General features: G+C 42.4%; 2 protein-coding genes across 3 annotated transcripts in view; one reads left to right on the top strand and one right to left on the bottom strand.

The window, feature by feature from the left end:
• Window positions 1–5,638, top strand: part of tanc2a (tetratricopeptide repeat, ankyrin repeat and coiled-coil containing 2a) — a 42,713-nt gene extending 37,075 nt beyond the window's left edge. For both annotated transcript variants that reach the window (XM_056400876.1, XM_056400875.1), the window contains one exon: window positions 228–5,638. In XM_056400876.1, the coding sequence (XP_056256851.1) occupies window positions 228–2,124 (1,897 nt within the window). In that variant the 3' untranslated portion in view covers window positions 2,125–5,638. The remainder of the gene's footprint in view (window positions 1–227) is intronic.
• Window positions 5,639–6,399: 761 nt separating this feature from the next.
• LOC130184829 (transmembrane ascorbate-dependent reductase CYB561) lies at window positions 6,400–17,220 on the bottom strand. Its single transcript, XM_056400877.1, has 6 exons — window positions 17,103–17,220; window positions 15,204–15,411; window positions 10,520–10,618; window positions 10,192–10,295; window positions 9,518–9,675; window positions 6,400–9,404 (listed from the first exon to the last, which is right to left on the bottom strand). The coding sequence occupies exons 2-6, from the start codon at window positions 15,406–15,408 to the stop codon at window positions 9,212–9,214; spliced, it is 759 nt and encodes a 252-aa protein (XP_056256852.1). The 5' UTR covers window positions 15,409–15,411; window positions 17,103–17,220; the 3' UTR covers window positions 6,400–9,211.
• Window positions 17,221–20,389: the final 3,169 nt, after the last annotated feature.

The following is a 20,389-nucleotide window of genomic DNA, read 5'->3' as shown; positions in this document are numbered from 1 at the left end:
CATACTTGTTTTTAAGTTCGCAATTTCAAATTTAATATTGAGCAAGTTAATGGAAATGCACCTGCTGTGAGTACTGCACAGCACAAGGTGTTGACCCATAGGAGCAGCTAGATGTCGGAGCATGTAGGATTTTAAGCTTGGGTCTAGCAGAGTTTCTAGAGTTCTGCCGCACTGTCTCTTCTGAAATCTTCTTTCCGTCTCTGCCTTCGCTCTCTGTCACCTTTCAGACAGTTCCATGCAGCTCTGGAGGACCTGATTGAGGCCAGTCGCCTGTGTCCATCCAACCGGGAGATCCAGCGTTTGCTGTCCCGGGTCAAGGAAGAGTGTCGGCAGGTTGCGCAACAACAACAACAACAAGAGTCTCCCCCTCCTTCATCACACCATGTTTATCAACAGAATGTGTCCATCAGCGAGGCCAGGTACAGAGATTCAGGTTCTCTCCAGGTGCAGGACAGGGGGGGGCTTACCAAGGAAGAGGAGGAAGAGGAGAAGGAAGACGAGAGGTGTTACAGGGAAGGAGATCCTCCACCACACTTGTCCTCCTTCCACCCTCCGCCTGTGGTTCAAAGTTTTGACACCCACTGCCGTCCTGGGGTGCCATCATCCTCCTCACTCTCCCCCACTCACTTGTATCATCACATCCCGAGTCCCATCCACTCCCCCTCTTCCTCTTCACCCTGTCATTCTGCTCCTCCTCCTCCCTCCTCTTCCTATCACCAATTCAGCCCTCCTCCCTCCCCAATGCAACATCAGCAGCAAGGCCCGATATCGGAAGGCATCCCCGCATTTTCAGGATCTGGAGGTCTGCACCACTACCCACAGTCCATCTCAGCCCTCCTCCACTCAGACCAGAAACAGGGAGTGCAGCAGCACCACTACCTGTCCGATCAGAGATCCTTTCAGAAGCAGAACCCTGTTCAAGGCCAGTGGCTCCAGCCAGCCAAAGTCCAGGTTGTCAGAACCAGTCAGCCGAGTTCTTCATCCCACTCCAGCATGGTTTTGGGAAGTTCTGCTTACTCGCAGTTTGCTCATCTGCCCCAAGAATTGGCTGAACTGGGGGAAGGAATTCACTCCAGTCCCCTAGATGTCAGGCCTAGCCTGCAGGTCCAGGCTGGTCTGAATCCTGGAGCTTCATATCCACCAGATGATCTGGATGTTGACTTGGTTTGCCAGTCAAGATCTGCATCTGCCTATGGGAGAGGAGCAGGAGGGGAGAGAGCGGGGAAAAGCCGGTTTGCTCAGGCCCATCAGTTCAGTCGCAACCAGTCCAAAGCAGCTTACTATCCCATGGAAGTCACAGAGGCTACGCTGGAACCCCCTGATAGCCTTCCACCATTGCATGATTATCAATACCACCACCAGGGTGGGCTACGACGCCCACTCAGTGCGCATCCAACCTCCTCCTCGGCTTCCGCCCCCAGGCCTGTCATCCAGAGTGTCAGCGTCCGCTTCTCTACCAGCAGCGGCAGCCTTGCCGGCGGGCAGCCAGCCAATCATGGCTCAAGCTTCAGGACCTCAGCCTCCACCCAGCACATGGACTTACCCTCAGATCTGGCCTCTGTGGGAGGAGTCACTGGTTACCATGATGATCTCTTTCTCATCTCCTCCCCCCAGTCAGAAATAGGCATGGTAGGAGGCGGGACTTATCCTGGAGAGGTGGGCCGGTCATCTCGGAGCACTCCTTTTATGGGTGTTACTGACAAGAAAGTGAGGGTGCACCAGCAGTATCAGCAACAAGCTCCTTCCAGTTCCTCATCGTGTCTCAGCCCCTCCCGATCCTGGGCTGTGTCTTCAGTAGACACGGTTGTCACCTCGCCGAGCAAAACCCCCACCAATCAAGGAGGTTTCAGTCACGCGCAGCCCTCCTCCATCGCATACCACAACCGTAGCAACAACAATGCCCACAACGGTCACCTCCTCCACGACAACCTGCTCGACTGCTACGAGGTGCTGCCGGGCGGCGGCCCTCAGGGTGAAGTCAGTAACAATCCCTCTTACGTGGACGTGAAGCTCGCCCGAACACTGCCAGTGATTCACAGCTGCTCAGACAGACCGTCTGAGAGGAAGACAGGACCTACCTCTCCTGTCAAACCAAAAAGACCCTTTGTTGAGTCCAATGTATAGAGAAAATTTAAATGATAAGTCAGACACAAGGGAGGAGGGTTAATGTAGAGTGTTTAAAAAGAAGTCAGTGTACCTGTATATTCCAAGTTTAACTGGGGCTGTGGAATTGTTACGGTAAGATACGGTATGACGAGTAGTTTGTACGAGATTGAGAGGGGATGCAATAAGAGTTGTTGGTTGTACACACTCTGTAGTACACATGAAAAGTGATTGAAGTAGTTTGTTCATGTACTTTGACGCACAAAAGAGAGCTTGAGAGAAAAGGTTATGTTGTCAGCAGTTGCTGCGTGAATGCCTGTCAGATTGTCAGTTTCAGTGAACTCCATGTGAAGCATACTGACTCTTTTACTGTGCAGAAGAAGAAAACATTGCCTGTAACAGGTCAGGTGTGTCAGAGACAGAAAAGAAGCAAGGACGAACAGAAAGAGAAAACTGCAAGTTTTGAAGAACTTGATCTTTCGTTCTGAAGCAAGTGGCAGCTCCTGGCATCACAAAGCACAATGAGGAAGAGGATGTTTGGTGAAATAAATAAATGAATAAATACAAAAAGATGTCACTGAAAAATCCCTCCTTCCTTCCCTGGTCATCTCTGGCTTACAGTGCATTTTAAAACTGATGTCTCTGGATGCCCATGTTACACTGCTGTAGAGTTTTTCTGCCGAGTTGATGTATGCAACAGGAGGGACACAAAAATCACCACTATTACCTTTGTGTGCTGTTGACGCCTTTAATGAAAATTTACATTTCAAGTTTGAAGCGCTTAAATGATACAATGACTGGAAACCCTGGATACATCCAGGCTCTGTGACCTGTGCTGAGCAGGTGCAGGTCAGTGACCCGGTCCTAAGCCATAGTTTGAGAAACTAGGATGATGCTCTTATTGAATGAGCACTAACTTGCTGTTTATAAAACAAAAGTAAGTGATATTTATCTTTTTTAAGTTATGTCTGTGTTAAAATGTAAAAAATGTTGTTTCTTTTGAAACTGTGTATTCCTTTTGAATTTGCCTTTTTATCTTTTTGAGGGGTTTCACTCAGAACATAGAAAACCTTCTTTTCCAGCTACATTGAAGTTCAGCTTTGCTCAGTTCTGGGTTAACATCCATTCCTGCTTGTTTACGATGGCATCACTCTACAATGAACACCCGCAAAAATGCCTTTTAACTATGTTTTTACTCCAGGTAGATTTTTTTATTTTTGTTTTTTTTCTATGAAGGTCTTTTGTATTCTGTAGTCCTGTTCATTCTAATTAATGCAAACCACATGGTTCCCAATCATACCAGGAGCCCTTTACACTCGTTGCCATGGAAACTTAATGTCCTATGTGTTGGCAATTGGCTCCTACTGCCAGTAATTCAGTCAAAAAGTCAATTAGCCATTCACTAAACCCCTCCCCTGAACAGTGATTGTCCAGTCTCAGCTTAGCAACTAAGCATAGCCTGTCAAGGTCTATATTTCTCCGCCATGTTAAAGCGGTGTGCATGGAGCTGTAATAAACTCAATCCTCTGCATTTAAAGACGTTTGATGTCGTTTTGTTTTAGCCTTTTCAAAAACACAAAATCAAAAAGTAAGAAATGGATTAAACGTGAAATGTCTTTGTGTTTATCTGCTCTAAGCTACAATCATTAGCATGTCTGGCTAACTAGCTCACTGCCTACAGTGATGACCGAGTGTTGCTTTTCAAGGCCAAGAAGCGTATCATTAGCCGACTACAGTAGTTTGTTGGTCCTCAGGAAACAAACAGCTTGTCTCGCTAAAGCTTATGCTAACATTCGCGTTTCTGTTCTGCCCTTTATTTTACATGAAGCTTACATTCTACCAACTCAGGCCAAACTTGTTAGCTGTACATTACTGTACATTAGCCAAAGTCCTGTAACGCTAAAGGTGAAAACATATGATTTGAAAATATGAACAATTATAAGCTAAATCAATAAAAAGAGTACGTTAGAATGAAATAACGAGCTGAGTGGATGTTTCGAATGCGGTTTTTACAAATTTCACAAGCTCGGCATAAGTAAATGAAATAATTCATAATACAAAAATACTGTGTTCATTCGTCTATATTGCTTCCTGTTTTTTATATTTAAGTGTTGATCCATAAGAAGATATATTTGTGGTTTTAAGAACCAAAAACCATCTCAATGTAGTTCTACATCTCCTGTTTCGGGCTTCTCTCTGGAGATCTAGTAACAGGTCGGTGAGCCAATCAGAAGAGAGGAGGCTCTGAGCCTCTTTTCTGATTGGCTTACTGCTTTCTGAGTGACTGAATAAAAATATAGCAGATATAAGGTGAACACTCAGAGAAACAAAATCCAGGTTGGCAGGGCTTGGGGCATGCCTCGACTGCTTTGTTGTGACATCACAAAGTTACAGAAGTCCTGACGGCTCATTTTAAGGCTCAGTTTCTGAATACAGACCGTGTGCATTTCTCTGTGGACTGAGCGCTTTGATACTTTCACAGTATTAATATAGAACCTAGACCTGCTTTGGACATGGATATCTACCTTTAATGCCACACGAATTACAACCTACTGCATCTGTTGTGTAATACTACTACTGATGCGTAATGTTCCCACAATGATGTAATTATTCATAAAATCAGTCTAACATTTGGTGTAAACTTGCCACCATAACCTTCAAAACAAGCCACAACATAACTGTGCGTGTGCACACCTGCATGCTCGTCATTGGTGTGCTCAAAAAGCTCCACACCTCTGGAGGCCTGCTATTGTTTATCTCTGTCTGAAATCAAGAAGCCATTGTTTACAAAAACAAACAAAAATTTGAATTGAATGACAGGCGTAGAAAGAGTAACAAGGGGAGGGAGTTAACTAACAATCTAACAGTCAGTCCAGAACTGGTTGATTAACAGAAGGTTTTTAGAACAAGGGCCTAAACCTTAATTTATTTATTTTTAATGTGTTTTATGCACATGAATGAATGAATTTTTTTGTACATTTCTTTTTATGTTTCCAATGAATCAGCAGCTTGGTTTCTGAGCTGCTGGTGCTTTATCCTGTGACCTCTGACCTCTCTGTCAGTCTTTCTGACCACTGCCCTTTGTTCTTACTGCTCAGGAGTCTCCAGCCATGAGAAGATGTGGTAAAACTTAATCACCCTGGTTCACAAGCCATTTTCATAGCCTGACTGCTAGAAACTAAAGGATGTAATTCTGGCCAGTTAGAATATAACAAAGTATATTGTTAGCAATTTGATTGGCTGCTGTTGTTTTAAATCCTTGATGAGCCGGATGACAGATGGGTAGTCTGTCAATAAAACGGTGTGTTGTGCTGTATATGTAAGATTCAAGCCCAAGGTTTTAAACACCATGTTGGAACAGAAAGGTGAACCTAGTGAGGGCTTTTTCTCTGTAAGATACTGTTAATATTTAAAATCCAGGACTGTTACATCAATAATTACATCAATATCAAACAATGTGTTTTTAATCAGCTCATGTAATAGTATTGACTGCTGAGGTAAAATTACAATGAGAAATAAAGCTGAATGAAAGGCAGATGTGTAGCGTATCTCTGGGGGAGGGGGTTACTTTTCATACCGTTAAGGTGGTTTTCCACTGACAAAATGTTTGGCTGTACTCCAAAAATCCCTTCCTCTCATCCAAGTGCTACGATTGAAACTGACTTGACAAGCGACTGTTGACAGATGACTCTAAAAACTGAATGTCATTTGAGTTTTTTACAACTAGAATTACATTTTTTACCGATTACTCAGTTGCTAAGTGACAAGACTTGTAAATATGGTATTGATTTTATCCGTTTTGCCTTGTTCCCCTCTTTCAGTCACCCTCTCACCTTGGTTGTAGCTTTATTTACTTATTTACCCTCCTTGCTATTTAATAAATTTGCATTACCACTCCCAACTGGTTTTATGTTGCTTCCCTTTTCCCCAAACAAGCTGGGTTGTAACAAAACCATTAACTAAATCTCTCAGATAAATGTAGTGTAAATGTGTAAATGTGTATAAAAGTACTGTGGTAAAATTGACTTAAATGCACATGAATAATCTCTGTTAAACTGGCTTTTATGATAAATAGCTAGTTGTAACATTTGACTCCAACGTCTCTCCTCTGAGTTGTGCGTAGTGTCAAGTGTTCTTACGGGAATTTGATAAGATGACAAGAGACTATGACCTTGTCCTCATTGCAGGTTGGTTTAATAGGCTGGTGGGGGAAGGAGTATTTTTAGTATCTGCCTCTTTTGATGATCGCTTTGAAATAAATAGGTATTTGTGAAAAACTCAACTCGACCAAAAAAATGCAGCAGTTTCACACACATTGTTTTATTCATTTCAGGTTGTCCCAATGACATTTAAATTTGCTACTGAAAAGTGACAATGTCTATATACTGAAAGTACGTAAAGACAAACAACACCCACTAACGTAAATTGGCCAGTTTTCTGTAAAAGCTTTGCATTAGGCACTGGGGCTGATTCCTGAAGTCAAGGCAAAAAGCAAAAAATACTGTAGCTACATTTTTTTTTTTAAATTTGGTTCAACACATTCAAAGATATGAATTTAACATATTAAGGTAAACATGTATCAACAAGCCAAAGTTGAAGAACATACATGAATTAATACACACTGAACAGATATATTTTTCTTAAATGACAGTTCATTTAAATACAAACAGCTTACTAGTGGACACAGGAAAACATTTTGTTAATACATTATTCCTTTGTGGACAAATAGTACTGACTTGGCTTCTTACAACTTGGATCTCGGACAGGTACAGATACTGTAGGACAGTGGATATTGTGGCGCTGTAGTGTGTGAGTCATTTTCACAAATTATGAATATTGTCATTATTGGCAGCATGATTTATTAGTTTAATGAAGATGAAGGATGATCACTTGGCACAGGTCCAGCTGTAGCTTTACAATTGGATGTGCAAAGGAGTGGATTTTACAGATTTTTGTTTTGTCCTCTTCAAAAAAAAACAAATGTATTAATATTTAGTCTATGTATTTATTTGTAATCATGCTTAAGGAATAAAAAACAAATGTACGAAATCAAGAGGGCACATGGGTGGTTCTAAATGAAATGCGTAGATCAATGAGAAGGTTAAATGTGGGCGCACTGTTTGACTTTCGGTGTGCAACAAAATCAAACTGTCCAAGAGCACTAATGTCCTGATCAAGCATTGATACCAAATCTGATTCAAAATGACACAGCTGCCAAAAGAAATGCTTAATATACACAGTAAAAGTAATTATATACATAGCAGCAGAAGATATTCAAATAACAAGTATAGAAGAGTAAATTTGGCACATCTTTATAAGTTTATAAGCTTTAATTATTGATTTGATATGAATGAAAGTGAAAGAGGGAGAATGCTGTGATCAGCTAGATCATTTTACTATAGAAGTCATATCACTCCAATGATTTTGTTGGGACTAAAAAACATTCGGTCCACTCTGATTGGACAGTGGTGTTACAGATGTTTGGCTGAGTACAGACACATGAACCTGACAACATCAAGTCACTCACAGAATTGACGTTAATTAGCGACAGCTGATATGATGTTTAATTTTAGAAAGTGACGCTTAGCGCAGGCTAAAACTGAGAAGCTGCTATCTGGATGTTTTGTACGCTGCTAATGAGAGATAAGAGAGAGATGAAAGACTAGATAACAGTAGCACAGGAACATAGCAGAGTTCAGCAAAGAAAGCATCAGAATTTGATGGGTTTTATTTTAGCTGATATAGAGCCATTAAAAATGTTCAGATCAGCCCTGATATCAGGTATCTCTAGTGCAGTGGCTCCCAACCCACTGGTGGGCTGCAAAGGTATTGCAAGTGTGCTGACAACTCATTAGCATAACAGTCCAATTTTGGTGAAGAGATATATATATAATTAAAAATATAAAGTTGAAAAACTCTAATGTTGTCACAAGCTGGACCACTTACTATACTTGTTTGCTATCTCAGTCTGATTGCACACTAAAAGATTACATCCATGGCAAAAAGTGGAGAATCACAATGGGTAGTCGGTTAGCAACAGAAAGAATTAAAAGGAAAGAGAGTCAAGACACAGATGGCGAAACCCCCCGTCAACCAAAAAGTATTGTTTTGGGGTCGTATGTGGACAGTTTTGAGATTTTGACATTGGCCATGAGTTGGAAAAGTTTGGGAACCACTGCTCTAGCGGTAACATCTGGTCACTATGCAGGACTACACTACTACATTAGTGAGAGACAGAGTTCTGCTACCTGACCAGATGGCTCCAGACAAAGCATCAGATTCTGGGTTGGGTTCAAACCTTTTCTGTTGTGTAATGCTTTGGTCTCTGTTCAAATGTAATTTATTGAGAAATGGCCGTCAGTCTCTCCCAGTGCCAGGTTAAGTTTGGATCTCACATTTGGTAATACAAGTCATGTTCAGCCGACTGTTAAATTTAGGAGTAAGGCCTGGGTTTGGGTCTCAGTTGACTTGCAGAAGTCATAGATACTGTAGGAATACATTTGTAAATCCAGTTACTCCAGGACAAACAGTTTCTGAGCTGTCTGAGATACACGTAAGTGCAGTTATACATTAGCATTAATTTCGCACACAGCTGCTGTAGATATACCGTAGGTGACGTTTGCCCACTCAAAAAAAGTCATGACATGTCAACACCACAGCGGCTATGGAGATGCCATGTGACGACAGCTGTGATTGGTTACCTTGGGCTTCTTGTGTTCCTATTTGAAGCCATACAACAATCAGAAGTCTTGTTAATTTTCTATACACTGCATAAAAAGAATCTGATTGGGTGTGATAATATTTTTCTTTTACTGCAGTTAACATTTACATTTACTATTTTTTTCCTATTAATTATCGCAATAAAAGACATAAATCATTTTGGTTGGAAGTTGATTGAAGAGACAGGAGAGAGAGAAACACTTTTAAGCTTCCTGTCAGTTTAGTGACTTCGCCGAAACATAAACTTTTGTCTTGTCTGACCACGCTCATGGCAATTTGTGTTTGAACTGATGACTCTTTAACTAGGCATTAAAAGACTGGTAGCATAGACAGTCTGTAGGCACAAAACTGCTTGTATCCAAGTGAAGCGGAGGTTACAGACTAGAGGTCAGGGCCTGGTGGGTGACCCCCCCTCAATCAGGGTCTTGAAGTGGACAGACAGAGACTCTTCCTCTGGGTTGGGCGGGCGTCTGTAGTCTTCCCTGGTGATCAAGTAGCCCAGCAGCACCCCAAAACACACCAGCAGGATCCCCAAAACGTTGGCCAGCATCCCCTCTGGATTGAACAGGGAGTAGGTCGGCCTGGAACAGGAGAGACAGAGAGGGATTCGGGAGGAGGAGGTAGAGACAGACGTCTAATGATGAGTGAGTAGAGGAATGGAGACACGGACAGATACAGTTAGAGACAGACGTACATGATGCTGAAGAGGAGTTTCTCCGTGATGCCGAGCAGACTGGTCCCTATGGCCATAACCAGCAGCACCAGACCACAGAACACATGGATGGGGAGGTACGAGGCCCGTAGCCCTGACGATGCGACCGGAAACAGGAAGAACAGCAAACCCATCACCCACTAGGAGAAATGAGAGAGGTTTTACAACTTAGTGTTATTGTTTTAATCCTCATCACACTTGAGCCAATCATGTGTCAGCAGAGCAGAGAAAACAGTGAAGCAGATACAGAAACATCACAATGTGATCTCAGTGACTGTAGGTGGTGCTGCTGGTGTAATGGTGTGGGCGATGTTTTCTTGGCACTCTTAGGGGAACCTTAATACTAATCAATCATCGTTTGTCGCCGCCAGTCTGAGTATTGTTCAGTTCAGTGAATTCAGTGTCCTCCCGTGTCTTCAGATCTGAATCCAGTAGAACACCTTCGAGATGAATGTGCAGCGGAAATTATGTGATGCTGTCATGTCGACATGGAGCAGAGTCTCAGAGGAAAGTTTACAACATCTTCCAGAATCAGTGACATGAAGAACTGAGGCTATTTGAGAGCAAAGGGAGGAACTACTCGGTGTTAGTATGGTGTTCCCAATAAAGTGCTCGGCGAGTGTATATATCGATAGAGTATGTTAGTGTGTGTGTACCTGTAAGCAGAACAGGACTATGGTAGCCATGCCGCACCAGCTGTGTAGAGAGTACATGTCTGGGATCTTTGCTGCTTTGTGGAAGTCAAACACAGCTGCAAAACCTACACACACACACACACACAGTGAGTTACGCACACGTAAGGAAACATCTACTGGTGTCTGGAAAAGGCAAATAATTGAGTACTCTCTCTCTCTCTGTCTCTCTTTCTCTTTGTCTCTCTCTCTCTCTATCTCTCTCTCTCTCTCTCACACACACACACACACACACACACACAGTGGTATTAACATCTTTACTTTTACACAGTCACTTCACTGTCTTCCTCACCTATGATGCTGATGATGAGGGCGAGCAGGTGAATGATGCCATGAAGCACTTTTACGTTCCTCTTCGCCTCATTACGAAATACTCTGTAGACCAGGATGGCTGTAGACACAGAAAGAGAGAGAGAGAGAGAGAGAGAGCGAGAGAGAGAGAGAGAAAGAGAGAGGTGGAGCTTTATTATTAAATATTAAATTAACTACTTTTCTTTCTTTTTTTTTTACAGGTTTGACAGGTTGTATCAGCCAACATCTCAAAACACCTCATACAATTACCATATCAATAACTGATAAACTATCTTTCAAATGAGACAAAAAAGTCCAAGTCAGACTGGGAATAACTTTATAACCTTAAAGAAAAACAAATCCATCAATGAGGAAAATATCAACAGAAAAAAGACACTATTCATACCACTGAATATAATAATATCAAACACAATATCAAGTCAATACTTCAAGTAGAAATTTCAATGTCAATGCACTAATAATGAAGGTAACCATAATTTAAGCAGTTGTTTCATAAAATATTAAGAAGACAGAATGAGGCCAAGAAATCATGAAATAGATAATCAAAACATCAAACAAGGAAATATCAAATAATTATCAAAATACTAAAGAAGCAGCCATGATCAAAATGTCAAACCTAGGGACATAATTAAAATGTCAACCAAAAAGAAAAAAGTATAAAGAACCAGTTTAAAAGAGTAAAAAAGCAGCAAATTTGAAAATGCAAGACACAATAAATGACAATTAAATAATTGAGATTTAATTTCAAATGATTGAATTAAAAAAAATATACAAATATATATTTGCCAGATAAATACTACGACAATATGGACATGAACATTTGAGAAGTGATCTTTGGAGCACAGAAGCTGTAAAGATTTGCTGAGAGGTCAACGGACTGTACATGTGCGTCCTGCAGAAACTGCGTCTCCAGCAAACATTCAACTGAACACAATTGCTAATTGTATTCAGTTTAAATCCTTTCTTTTGGCCACCTGAGCCAGCTGCTTTGTACCATTTCCACTAAGCAGCTTTGCACTTTTTTCTTCAAAGTGCCATTTGCTGTTTGCAGAGTGAGCATGAAGTGTGAGTCATACTGTATGTGATGCTTTGAGAAAAGTTCTGCTCTGATTAAGTATGAATACAGATTAAAGCGAAAAAAGGATGTGTTGCTGAATGTATCTAGCATTAGTGTGGACGTAGCCTGAGGCAACAAAAGCAGATATCACAGTGAATCAGCACTGAGGTGTGTGTGTGTGTGTGTGTGCGTGTGTGTGTGTGTGTGTGTGAGGACCCCCCAGGGTGTTTCCATCTCTTATTAACCATCCTTCTCAGTCCCCATCTAATATCCAGCTGACCTTTGCTTTTATTGCACTAATGTAATCTAGTGCTGTAACAGACAGCTGAAACAGTTGAACTAATGTGGTTACTCTCATTAGCAGCAGTACCCAGGGCTGAAAACGAAGAGGAGGGAAAACAGCTTCATCTCACTTTGTCTTTTTCAGAGACATCACCAGGATTTGCTGCATTGTGAGCAGGCAGCACCTTGCCCCGTTTTCCATCCAGTTGTAGATACTACTTTTTTGATATCGCCTCCAAAAGATGACGTGAGAACACTACATTCTGCTTGATTGGTCAGAGGCAATCATCACTACTGCGTCAACCTGCTAAGCGACTGTACACCATCTATGTTATATTTCTGTTAGTTCCTGTGCTATACTTTTATACGGCAAGCTGCAATTAACTGCCATGGTCAATTTAGGAGGTGTGGATGTTTCTCTGTTTGGTTTCCCTTTGATATCCTCCATTGTTTGTGGTTGTATCATATTGAAGATGATGTCATAATAGCTTCATGCATTGTTGCTCTAGAAACAACGCCGTATTGAGGGGCTTCTATCTTTTCTTTATCATTAGATGATGACTTGCCAGGCTGAGTAACAGCTCCGAAATTTGCTCATACCATAGTTTTTTTAACAACTGAGAAGAAACGCTCAGGTGGAGGATACATGACTAGAGGGAGATGCATGCTGGAAATTAAGAGTGTGGATGCCTCAAACAAAATGTTTTGGGAACCTAAACTTAAATGTCACCTAATTTATTAACTAAACATTCCCTGTTATCATCAGCTCGCATTAACTAGTTTGTACAACGGGTGTGAACATGTCTGAGGGCAAAACTGTTGAGACAGGTGAGAACGATGAGTTGAGAACAGTGGAACACGGAGGGGAAAGCTTGCCGTCATAAAGAGGCAACACGTAATTGTTGAAATACTGATAACAGTGCACACTTTTGGACAATCTCTTCTTGAAGGCATTCACAGTGTTGCACAATCAAAAAATAATGGAAGTGGATGTGTGACTAATGATTAAAGGGAGCAAATACACCTGGTCACAAAATGGCAGTGAATTTTATCCACTCGTCTTCATGAAATGTTTCTTTCTAGTAGCTTGGTGACTCACTAGCTAACTCGCAGAGCTAGCTAGTGAGCTACTGCAGCTGGCAGGCTAAATGCTAACAAACTAGCTAGCTGGGAACATGCACATGTTTGCCAGTCACAATAGCTCTTCCACTTTCTTCTATTTTCTCTGTACTATGCTGTTTAATTCCCCTGTAATTTTGTTGTTTGTTTAAGAGGAGGGACAAAAATCTCCTCATGTCGGCATGCTAACTGTTTGCTTTGTCAGATAGCGTAGCTTGTTGTCTTGATCACTACTGGGACAACAGGTTCACAGTTTATTCAAGACCTGTTTGTATCTTGTCTAATTGCAACTCATGGCGATGATAGCTTCCTCCAATTCTGGGGGGGCATTTACAGGTAGTTGTTTACAGTGGTTGCACCACAGTTTTCAACCACCTTCTCAATTTCGCCACATTGACCATACATAGGTCAGTCATCTAGGTTTTCACCAACTCTTGTTAAAAAATACTATGAGTCTTTTTTCCAGATTGATAATAGTTTATTTAAATTTAAATCATAACCTCTCCACAAGTTCAAACAGCTTCACACAACTGTAGTATAATATTGGCAAATAAGAGGGCTCAGTTTCTTGAAGTGTTTCATTTAAGCATTTGACTTGGAAAAAGCCAGAAGGAGTGACTCTAGCTAGATGCTGCTCAGTTTGCTGACTGAGGTTTTCTGTGCCTTTGGTTCAATTCCCGGATGAGCCACTCTGTCAAAGCTTCACTGGAAATATTACCAAAACCAAAATCAGAATTTCTGGGGTGATGGGGGAGTTGATGGCTGTCTGGTTAGTGTTAGCGTAATGCATCAGGTCAGCAACACACTGCCTGAGGCGCACACTCGCTTCCAAAAGACACACACTCTCAGGCTGGCTGAAATACAGCATCCACATTTTGCTGACCTACTTCCTGTTTCACTCAATTTACAGAATATTATCCAAAAATAACTTATTGTAACCATGACTACGAACTTGATGTAAGACCAGCTGGGTTTGTCTGAAGATGTCCCTGGTTTCAGCAGATGGAAACGCTTTACGTCCTGACTCCAGTTTAGCCAGTGGTGGCTCTGGCAATGTTGGTCTGTAGGTGGGTTCACAGCTTTGGTCCACAATGAATTGTCTTAACAATTATTGGATGGATTGCCATGACATTCGTTACATACAAATGGTGTAGAGATTTTTGGACAGCAGAGATTACTGAGATTAAATTGAGAAAACTACTTTAGAATAAAGTGTTGACAAATATTATGGTTAAGGATAAAACCAAATGCCTGCATTGGTAGCTTTACATAGGATCTGTAGTTTTTTTGTAACCTCACACAATAATCAATGTTAAAAAAACATTTAAATTGTTCAACTTAAAGTCATAAATATTTATATTTCTAATGGAGAGCGCCGCAGTGGAGCCAATCTGTCCCAGAATATATGGAAAGTAAAACCCAGAAAACCACTTTGTTGTGTTTTTAGAGAGACCAATGAAAGAAATGCTGAATGAGTGACAGCATTGAGTTATAAGTAGAAGCTGGTGGAACAAAGGCTCAGATGTCAGGATTTAGGATCTCTAGACCTGCTAAACATTAGTGTAGTGTTGTTCACGAATAATTTGTTCAATAATTCCTTCATCAAGAGTAGCATATAGAAAACAAGTGGCAATAGAGAAAATATGAGTGAATTATGAATAGCATTAAAAGATGCGAATTACAGCAATAAATATGAATGACAAGTAAATTTATAGCTCCGGTCAATCACTAATGAATTCAGTTAGCAAATCTTTTTGATGAACTGATTCTACCTATTCAGGACAATGAAAAGAACAGCTTTGCACATCACTACTAAACATTAGCATGTTAGCATTGTCACTGATGATGCGTATCATAGCATAGTCATGTTAGCCTCACTCCTGTGCCTACAGCCTTACAGAAGTGCTAGCATGGCTGCAGACCCTCAGCCCTGTTTCTCCTTAACCGTCTGTTTGTGTGTTGTTCTGCTTACAGTTTGAATTAAAAGGTGTTTTCAGTGAATGTGGTTTTACAGAGCAGACCAGTTAGTTTGACATGGTTCTTAACTAGATTTGCAAAGTTCAGCCTGGTTCTCCAGAGAAGGCAACTATGGAGAGTCGGTTGGTTCCACACTTTGATTCAAAGTGAAGTATCCAGATATGTTTCTGCCTGTAATCTCAGTGACAACAACCCCTGACCCACCACTGAATCGCAAGTGTGGACTCACCATCGCCGTGCAGGAAGACCAGCCCAAGCACCATGCACAGAGGGTGCAGGTTGAACTCCTGCGCTGAGCCATTCCAAGCGAAGCCCCCGCGGTAGTGACCCATCCACACACCGGTCAGCACCACAGACGCCAAGCCCAGCACCTGCGACGCTCCCACCAGCCACGCAAACATGGAGTGAACAGGACGAGGAGAAGAATCATCCATGATCTGTAAGGGAGAAAACAGATTAGTGAGTACAGCTGATGCCTTGGGCTGTATCATTTATTGAACTAAATCAAAATGGATTCAATTAGAAATCTTTTGAGTGGACAACATATTATTATATATAAAACATAGTTGACATATTCATTTTCTTTTACTCCATGGTCCCTGCATCAAAGACAGGGCCAGAGAGCACCCAAGAGCAAACTTTTGCCCCCCAACAAATGAACCCATGACATGACAGAAAATCTGGATTTCAATTTTTTATACACTAAACCATAAAAAAAAAAAAAAAACATTACTGAGATCCAGAGACAAATCCAGGAGCACAAACCTACAGGATCAACAAGCTCTTGCGACATGATTCTCTGGTGGAGGTGTCTGAGAGGAGGATGCTCAGGCTAATGAGCATCATGGTCAGTACCTATCACCCCTTTCACGTGTTTCTAGATGAACACAGCAATCGATGTGACACCATGGCACTGGCGCATCACTTAAATGCCTCGGAAAAAGCTTCCTCTTCAGTCTGTAGAACTCATTGCTGGACAACTTGTACTATTATCATGCTACATATCAAACCCAGTCTCCTGTTTTTTTCCCTGTTTGCCTATTTGCAACTCAGCGCACCCTTTACTTGTTTGCTTTCCATTCATTCATTAATCCATATCCTTTTTTTTTTTTTTTGCATATCATTCAACCCTAATTATTACTGGTGCATTAACATGTAAGTAGCATTGTAATGTTGTAATTGGTTAAGTCGGAGCTAATTTTGATTTTTTTTATACAATGTAGGATAGTTTAATCTACAACAATGTGTGATATTTATTATCATGTATTTTATATGTAAAATATTAGCAGCTGTAGTAAAAAGTACGATATAGACCTATTGATATGACGTGAAATGTAAGTATAAAGTAGTATAAAATTCAAATTAGTTACCTGAGTAAATACGTCGTTAGTTGCACTCTGATCTCTATTAACCTATATGAGATGTTATAAGCTACAAATCGAGTTTGATTTTCAATTATTGAATAAAATATTTTGAAAAAAAATTAAAATGTAAAATATTATTATTAATAATACTATTCAGTTGACAGGAGTAAATACTTTCACGATAAAATCCTCAGCTCTTTGACTATACAAGTGCATAATTGACTGTAAACACAGAGCTTACTCAGAATATAACTACACTTTTTTTTTATCCCATTTTCTATCAGCCGCGGAGTCAAACAATGTAAACATGCCGTTAAGAAGACAGAGCAGGAAGTGTCGCACCGAGCTGACGGGAATTACAGGAGGCAGCAGAATTGAGCCAAAACCAAATGGTTTTCCTGCCTGCTCGCTTCATTATCGCAGCTAAAACCCATTATTACAACCTCAGCAAAGTTAATTATCACCCCCGCTCCAGACACATCTTTAATGCCGTTACCACACAGACGCACACCGCCACAACTACAGGGATGTTACACAAAATGACAGGAGAATTAGAGGCTACTGTACAGCTTCAGCGCCGGCAGTGAGTTGTCACCTGTTACCTGGCACTGTGTTAAGATTCAACATGACTCTAAAGTATGTTTTTCTCCAGTGATAGAATATCATTTAATTTGTGCTCAGATAATGACACTAACATTAAAAAGCAGTTTCCACCTGGAGAAATAAACAGAGATCATAAACAGCGGGTGGTGTTAAATACTTACTGCGCCGCGGGCTCCGCTCTGCTGAGGAAGTCCTGGAGTCTGGACTTAGAGATCCGCCTTCCTCCTCCCTCTGACCGTGTGTGTGTGTGTGTGTGTGTGTGTGTGTGTGTGTGTGTGTGTGTGTGTGTGTGTGTGTGTGTGTGTGTGTGTGTGTGTTGGGTGCACTTCCAAACAAGCCCAACCCATGACTGTGGGGAGGAAATATACGTACTACTAAATATATACTACTACAAATATTATACTACTAGTATCATTATTATTATTATTATTATTATTATTGGCCTTTTATTATAGCGTATGTTGCTACATCTTATATGAAATTATGTTCTTACAGTAAAACATTGTTATGATGAACAGGAAGTGACTTGAATTGAATTTGACTCGTGATTTAGGCTAACGTCACAGTACCATCAAGAGAGAGGGGTGGGGGTTGGGGGGGGGCTGCGTGGATTGATGACTAACAGCTCCAGTGTAAAGGTTTGTTGCCTTGACAACAGTGGAGAAAGGGGATGGAGGAGGGAGGAGAGGAGGTGTACAGAGGAGAGGGAGGAGGAGAAGGAGGATGGGAGTGTTTGTCAGTGAATCATAGCTCCTCATTAGAGGGGAAGCAGGCAAATACACGGTACCTATACACGGTATACAACACCTGAAACCATAGCTACCATTACTACCTGAACTACTACTGCTACTACCATTAACACTGGAGTGTCATAGGCCTACATGCAAATTTGGAGGCAAAAGCTCCCTTCATGTTGTCACCTACTGTTATAATGTATAGGCTACAGCTCTTTTCCACAGATCCATCAGCACTGACAATATGAGCTTTACATCTGCAGTCTCCAGTGCGTCATTTTACGCACAGATCAAGCAGTTGGTACCTTAATGAATTATTTAAGTCTTTCGACACAACTGGATCTAACGGTAATTGATCAGCTGTTGATACACAGTTACAGGCTGTCCAACTCATATTTTAAAAGTTTATAAAGTGAAATTTAATTTTTAAGCAATGACTATTTTTTTATTTTAAGAAAATCTCCAAACCGCGTTTCATCTGGATAGAACAAAATAAACGCGGCAGTGTCTGCAGAATCTTTACAGGGAGTATTTACATATTTTTAATTAAATAATGAGAATCGTACAGTTGTAAATAATAATAAAAAAGGAAACAGAAAGGAAAAGTTTTTACTTCAACTTTGTGCACATCATAAGTTTTGTCTGCATTTTTTGCAATGTAATTTCAACACCACATGTCATTAAAAGCATATTACAAAAATTGTATAATAAATTGAGAGGCTGTATATTTATATGTGAAGTTAAGTATGTCAGTTTTATAGATATCAATAAACTGCTAATAAAGGCTAATACTGTATATTTGTCATGGTTTGTTCTCCATACATACCTGCCTTCAGTTGTTTTCCACTCATCACTCCCTTGCTCACCCCATCTGCCAGCCACACCCACCTCGTCAGTCACTTCATTCACCTGTTCACTCAGCTGCAGCTCTTCAGCAATCAAGCCTGGTTAAAAGCTCCACTCTCCTCCACACTCACTGCCAGATTGTTCTTTGTTCCCATGAAAGACTTTCCAGCGTTTACTCTTCATCTGATCTCCCGGTTCCGACCCTGCCTGCTCCCGACCTACCCGCCTCGTCTCTGCCCTGGTAATTACTTCAGCCCTTCTGTTTTTGACCACGATTCTGCCTTGCCTCTTCCTGGTCTTCGTCTGCCTGTTCTCGGGGCTGCTCTGAGTCCTCCACCTCCACTGCTGCAGCGTGTGAGTTCTCCTCGTTTCCCCATTGATCATCGCTGGGACAGAGTCCTCATCTCGACCATCGTGAGTGTTCCTGGGTTACTCACCTGCTGGTTTTTCGGTCCTCTGCCTGGTTCCGACCTACCCTCTGCCAGGTACGGCTGCCTCATCCACAGCTTTATTCTGGGCCCTCGGATTTTCCCCAAGCCCCTCAAAGACTGCCATTCCCCTTTTGAATTGAACTGTGTTTATTTACCTGCATCTAATAACAATAAAAGTCATTACCAATCATCGGTCCTAGTCGGTGCTGCTTTTGGGTCCAAACCTCACCCACTACAGTACAATCTGGCCAGTCATGGACCCAGCGCGCCCCCCGTCTCCACAGAACCGCTTTGAGAGAATAGAGGACGTTCTCCAGCGGCATGAAAGTATGATGGCGGCCGCCCTCACCCAGATCCAGCAGCTGTCATCCACCCTTGCTCAGGCAATTGCTACGTCGAGGTCTCCTGAACCCCCAACACCACCACCACCACCGCCGCCTCCTTCTGGAGCCATCACCGAACCTCGGGTCGGCGCACCCGAGCGTTACGCTGGGGATCCTGACGGCTGTAACCCGTTCATCACGAACTGTTCCATTTTGTTTGCACTCCAGCCCCTCACGTTTTCCACTGAGGCAGCCCGGGTGGCCTTCACCATCAACCACCTCACGGGCCGCGCCCGTCTCTGGGGAACTGCGGAGTGGGAGAAGCAGACTCCTGCTTGCGCCTCCTTCCAGGCATTCTCAGAGGAGCTCCGCAAGGTTTTTGGAATGGGAGTTTCTGGGTCGGACGCAGCTCGTGACCTGCTGAGTCTTCGACAGGGGAATCAGACGGTGGCTGACTTCTCGATTGACTTCCGCACTCGAGCCCGCCAGAGCAGCTGGAATGAGTCGGCCCTCCGTGACTTCTTCCTCCACAGTCTGGCCGACTACATCAAGGATGAATTGGTGTCTCACGACCTCCCATCAACTCTGGACGGGATGATCGAGCTGGCCATCCGAGTGGACCTCCGTATTCAGGCCCGACGCCGTGAGAGGAGACGGGGAACAGCCAGTGGGAACCCTCCCTCACGACTTCGGGAGACCGCCTCAGATCCTGGTGCCGCCTCCTTTTCCGGCCCCCCGGCAGAGGCGTCCGAGCCAATGCAACTGGGTCGCACCAGTCTCTCCCCAAAGGAGAAGGAGCGACGTCGTCAGGCCAATCTGTGTTTATACTGTGGTCAGGCCGGCCATTTCGTCTCTCGCTGTCCAGCAAAAGCCAGGGCTCATCAGTAGGCGGGGATATACTGTTGAGCCAAGCTTCACCCAAAGCCTTCCCCAATCAAAGACCTGTGTTTCACGCCCGGCTCCTCCTCCCGGACGGTTCCCATGCCTTAGCTACATTCATCGACTCCGGGGCCGACGCCAACATCATTGATGAGGATCTAGCACTGCAGTTGGGGATAGACCGCATTCCCCTGCCTCATCCGATCCCTGCCAGGGCCCTCGATGGACACCTCCT

This window comes from Seriola aureovittata, chromosome 17 (assembly GCF_021018895.1).
Source record: "Seriola aureovittata isolate HTS-2021-v1 ecotype China chromosome 17, ASM2101889v1, whole genome shotgun sequence".
Lineage (NCBI taxonomy): Eukaryota > Metazoa > Chordata > Actinopteri > Carangiformes > Carangidae > Seriola > Seriola aureovittata.
Note: the sequence above shows the minus strand (reverse complement) of the source record. Positions and strands in the feature narration are given on the sequence as shown.

Excerpts from the sequence above, each read along its gene's own strand:
- LOC130184829 (XM_056400877.1), bottom strand. The coding sequence starts at position 15,408 with ATGGATGATTCTTCTCCTCGTCCTGTTCACTCCATGTTTGCGTGGCTG. Across the intron at positions 9,676-10,191 it reads TAGTCCTGTTCTGCTTACAG|TGGGTGATGGGTTTGCTGTT; the intron begins GTACACACACAC and ends CATTTCTCCTAG. Across the intron at positions 9,405-9,517 it reads AAACTCCTCTTCAGCATCAT|GCCGACCTACTCCCTGTTCA; the intron begins GTACGTCTGTCT and ends CTCCTGTTCCAG.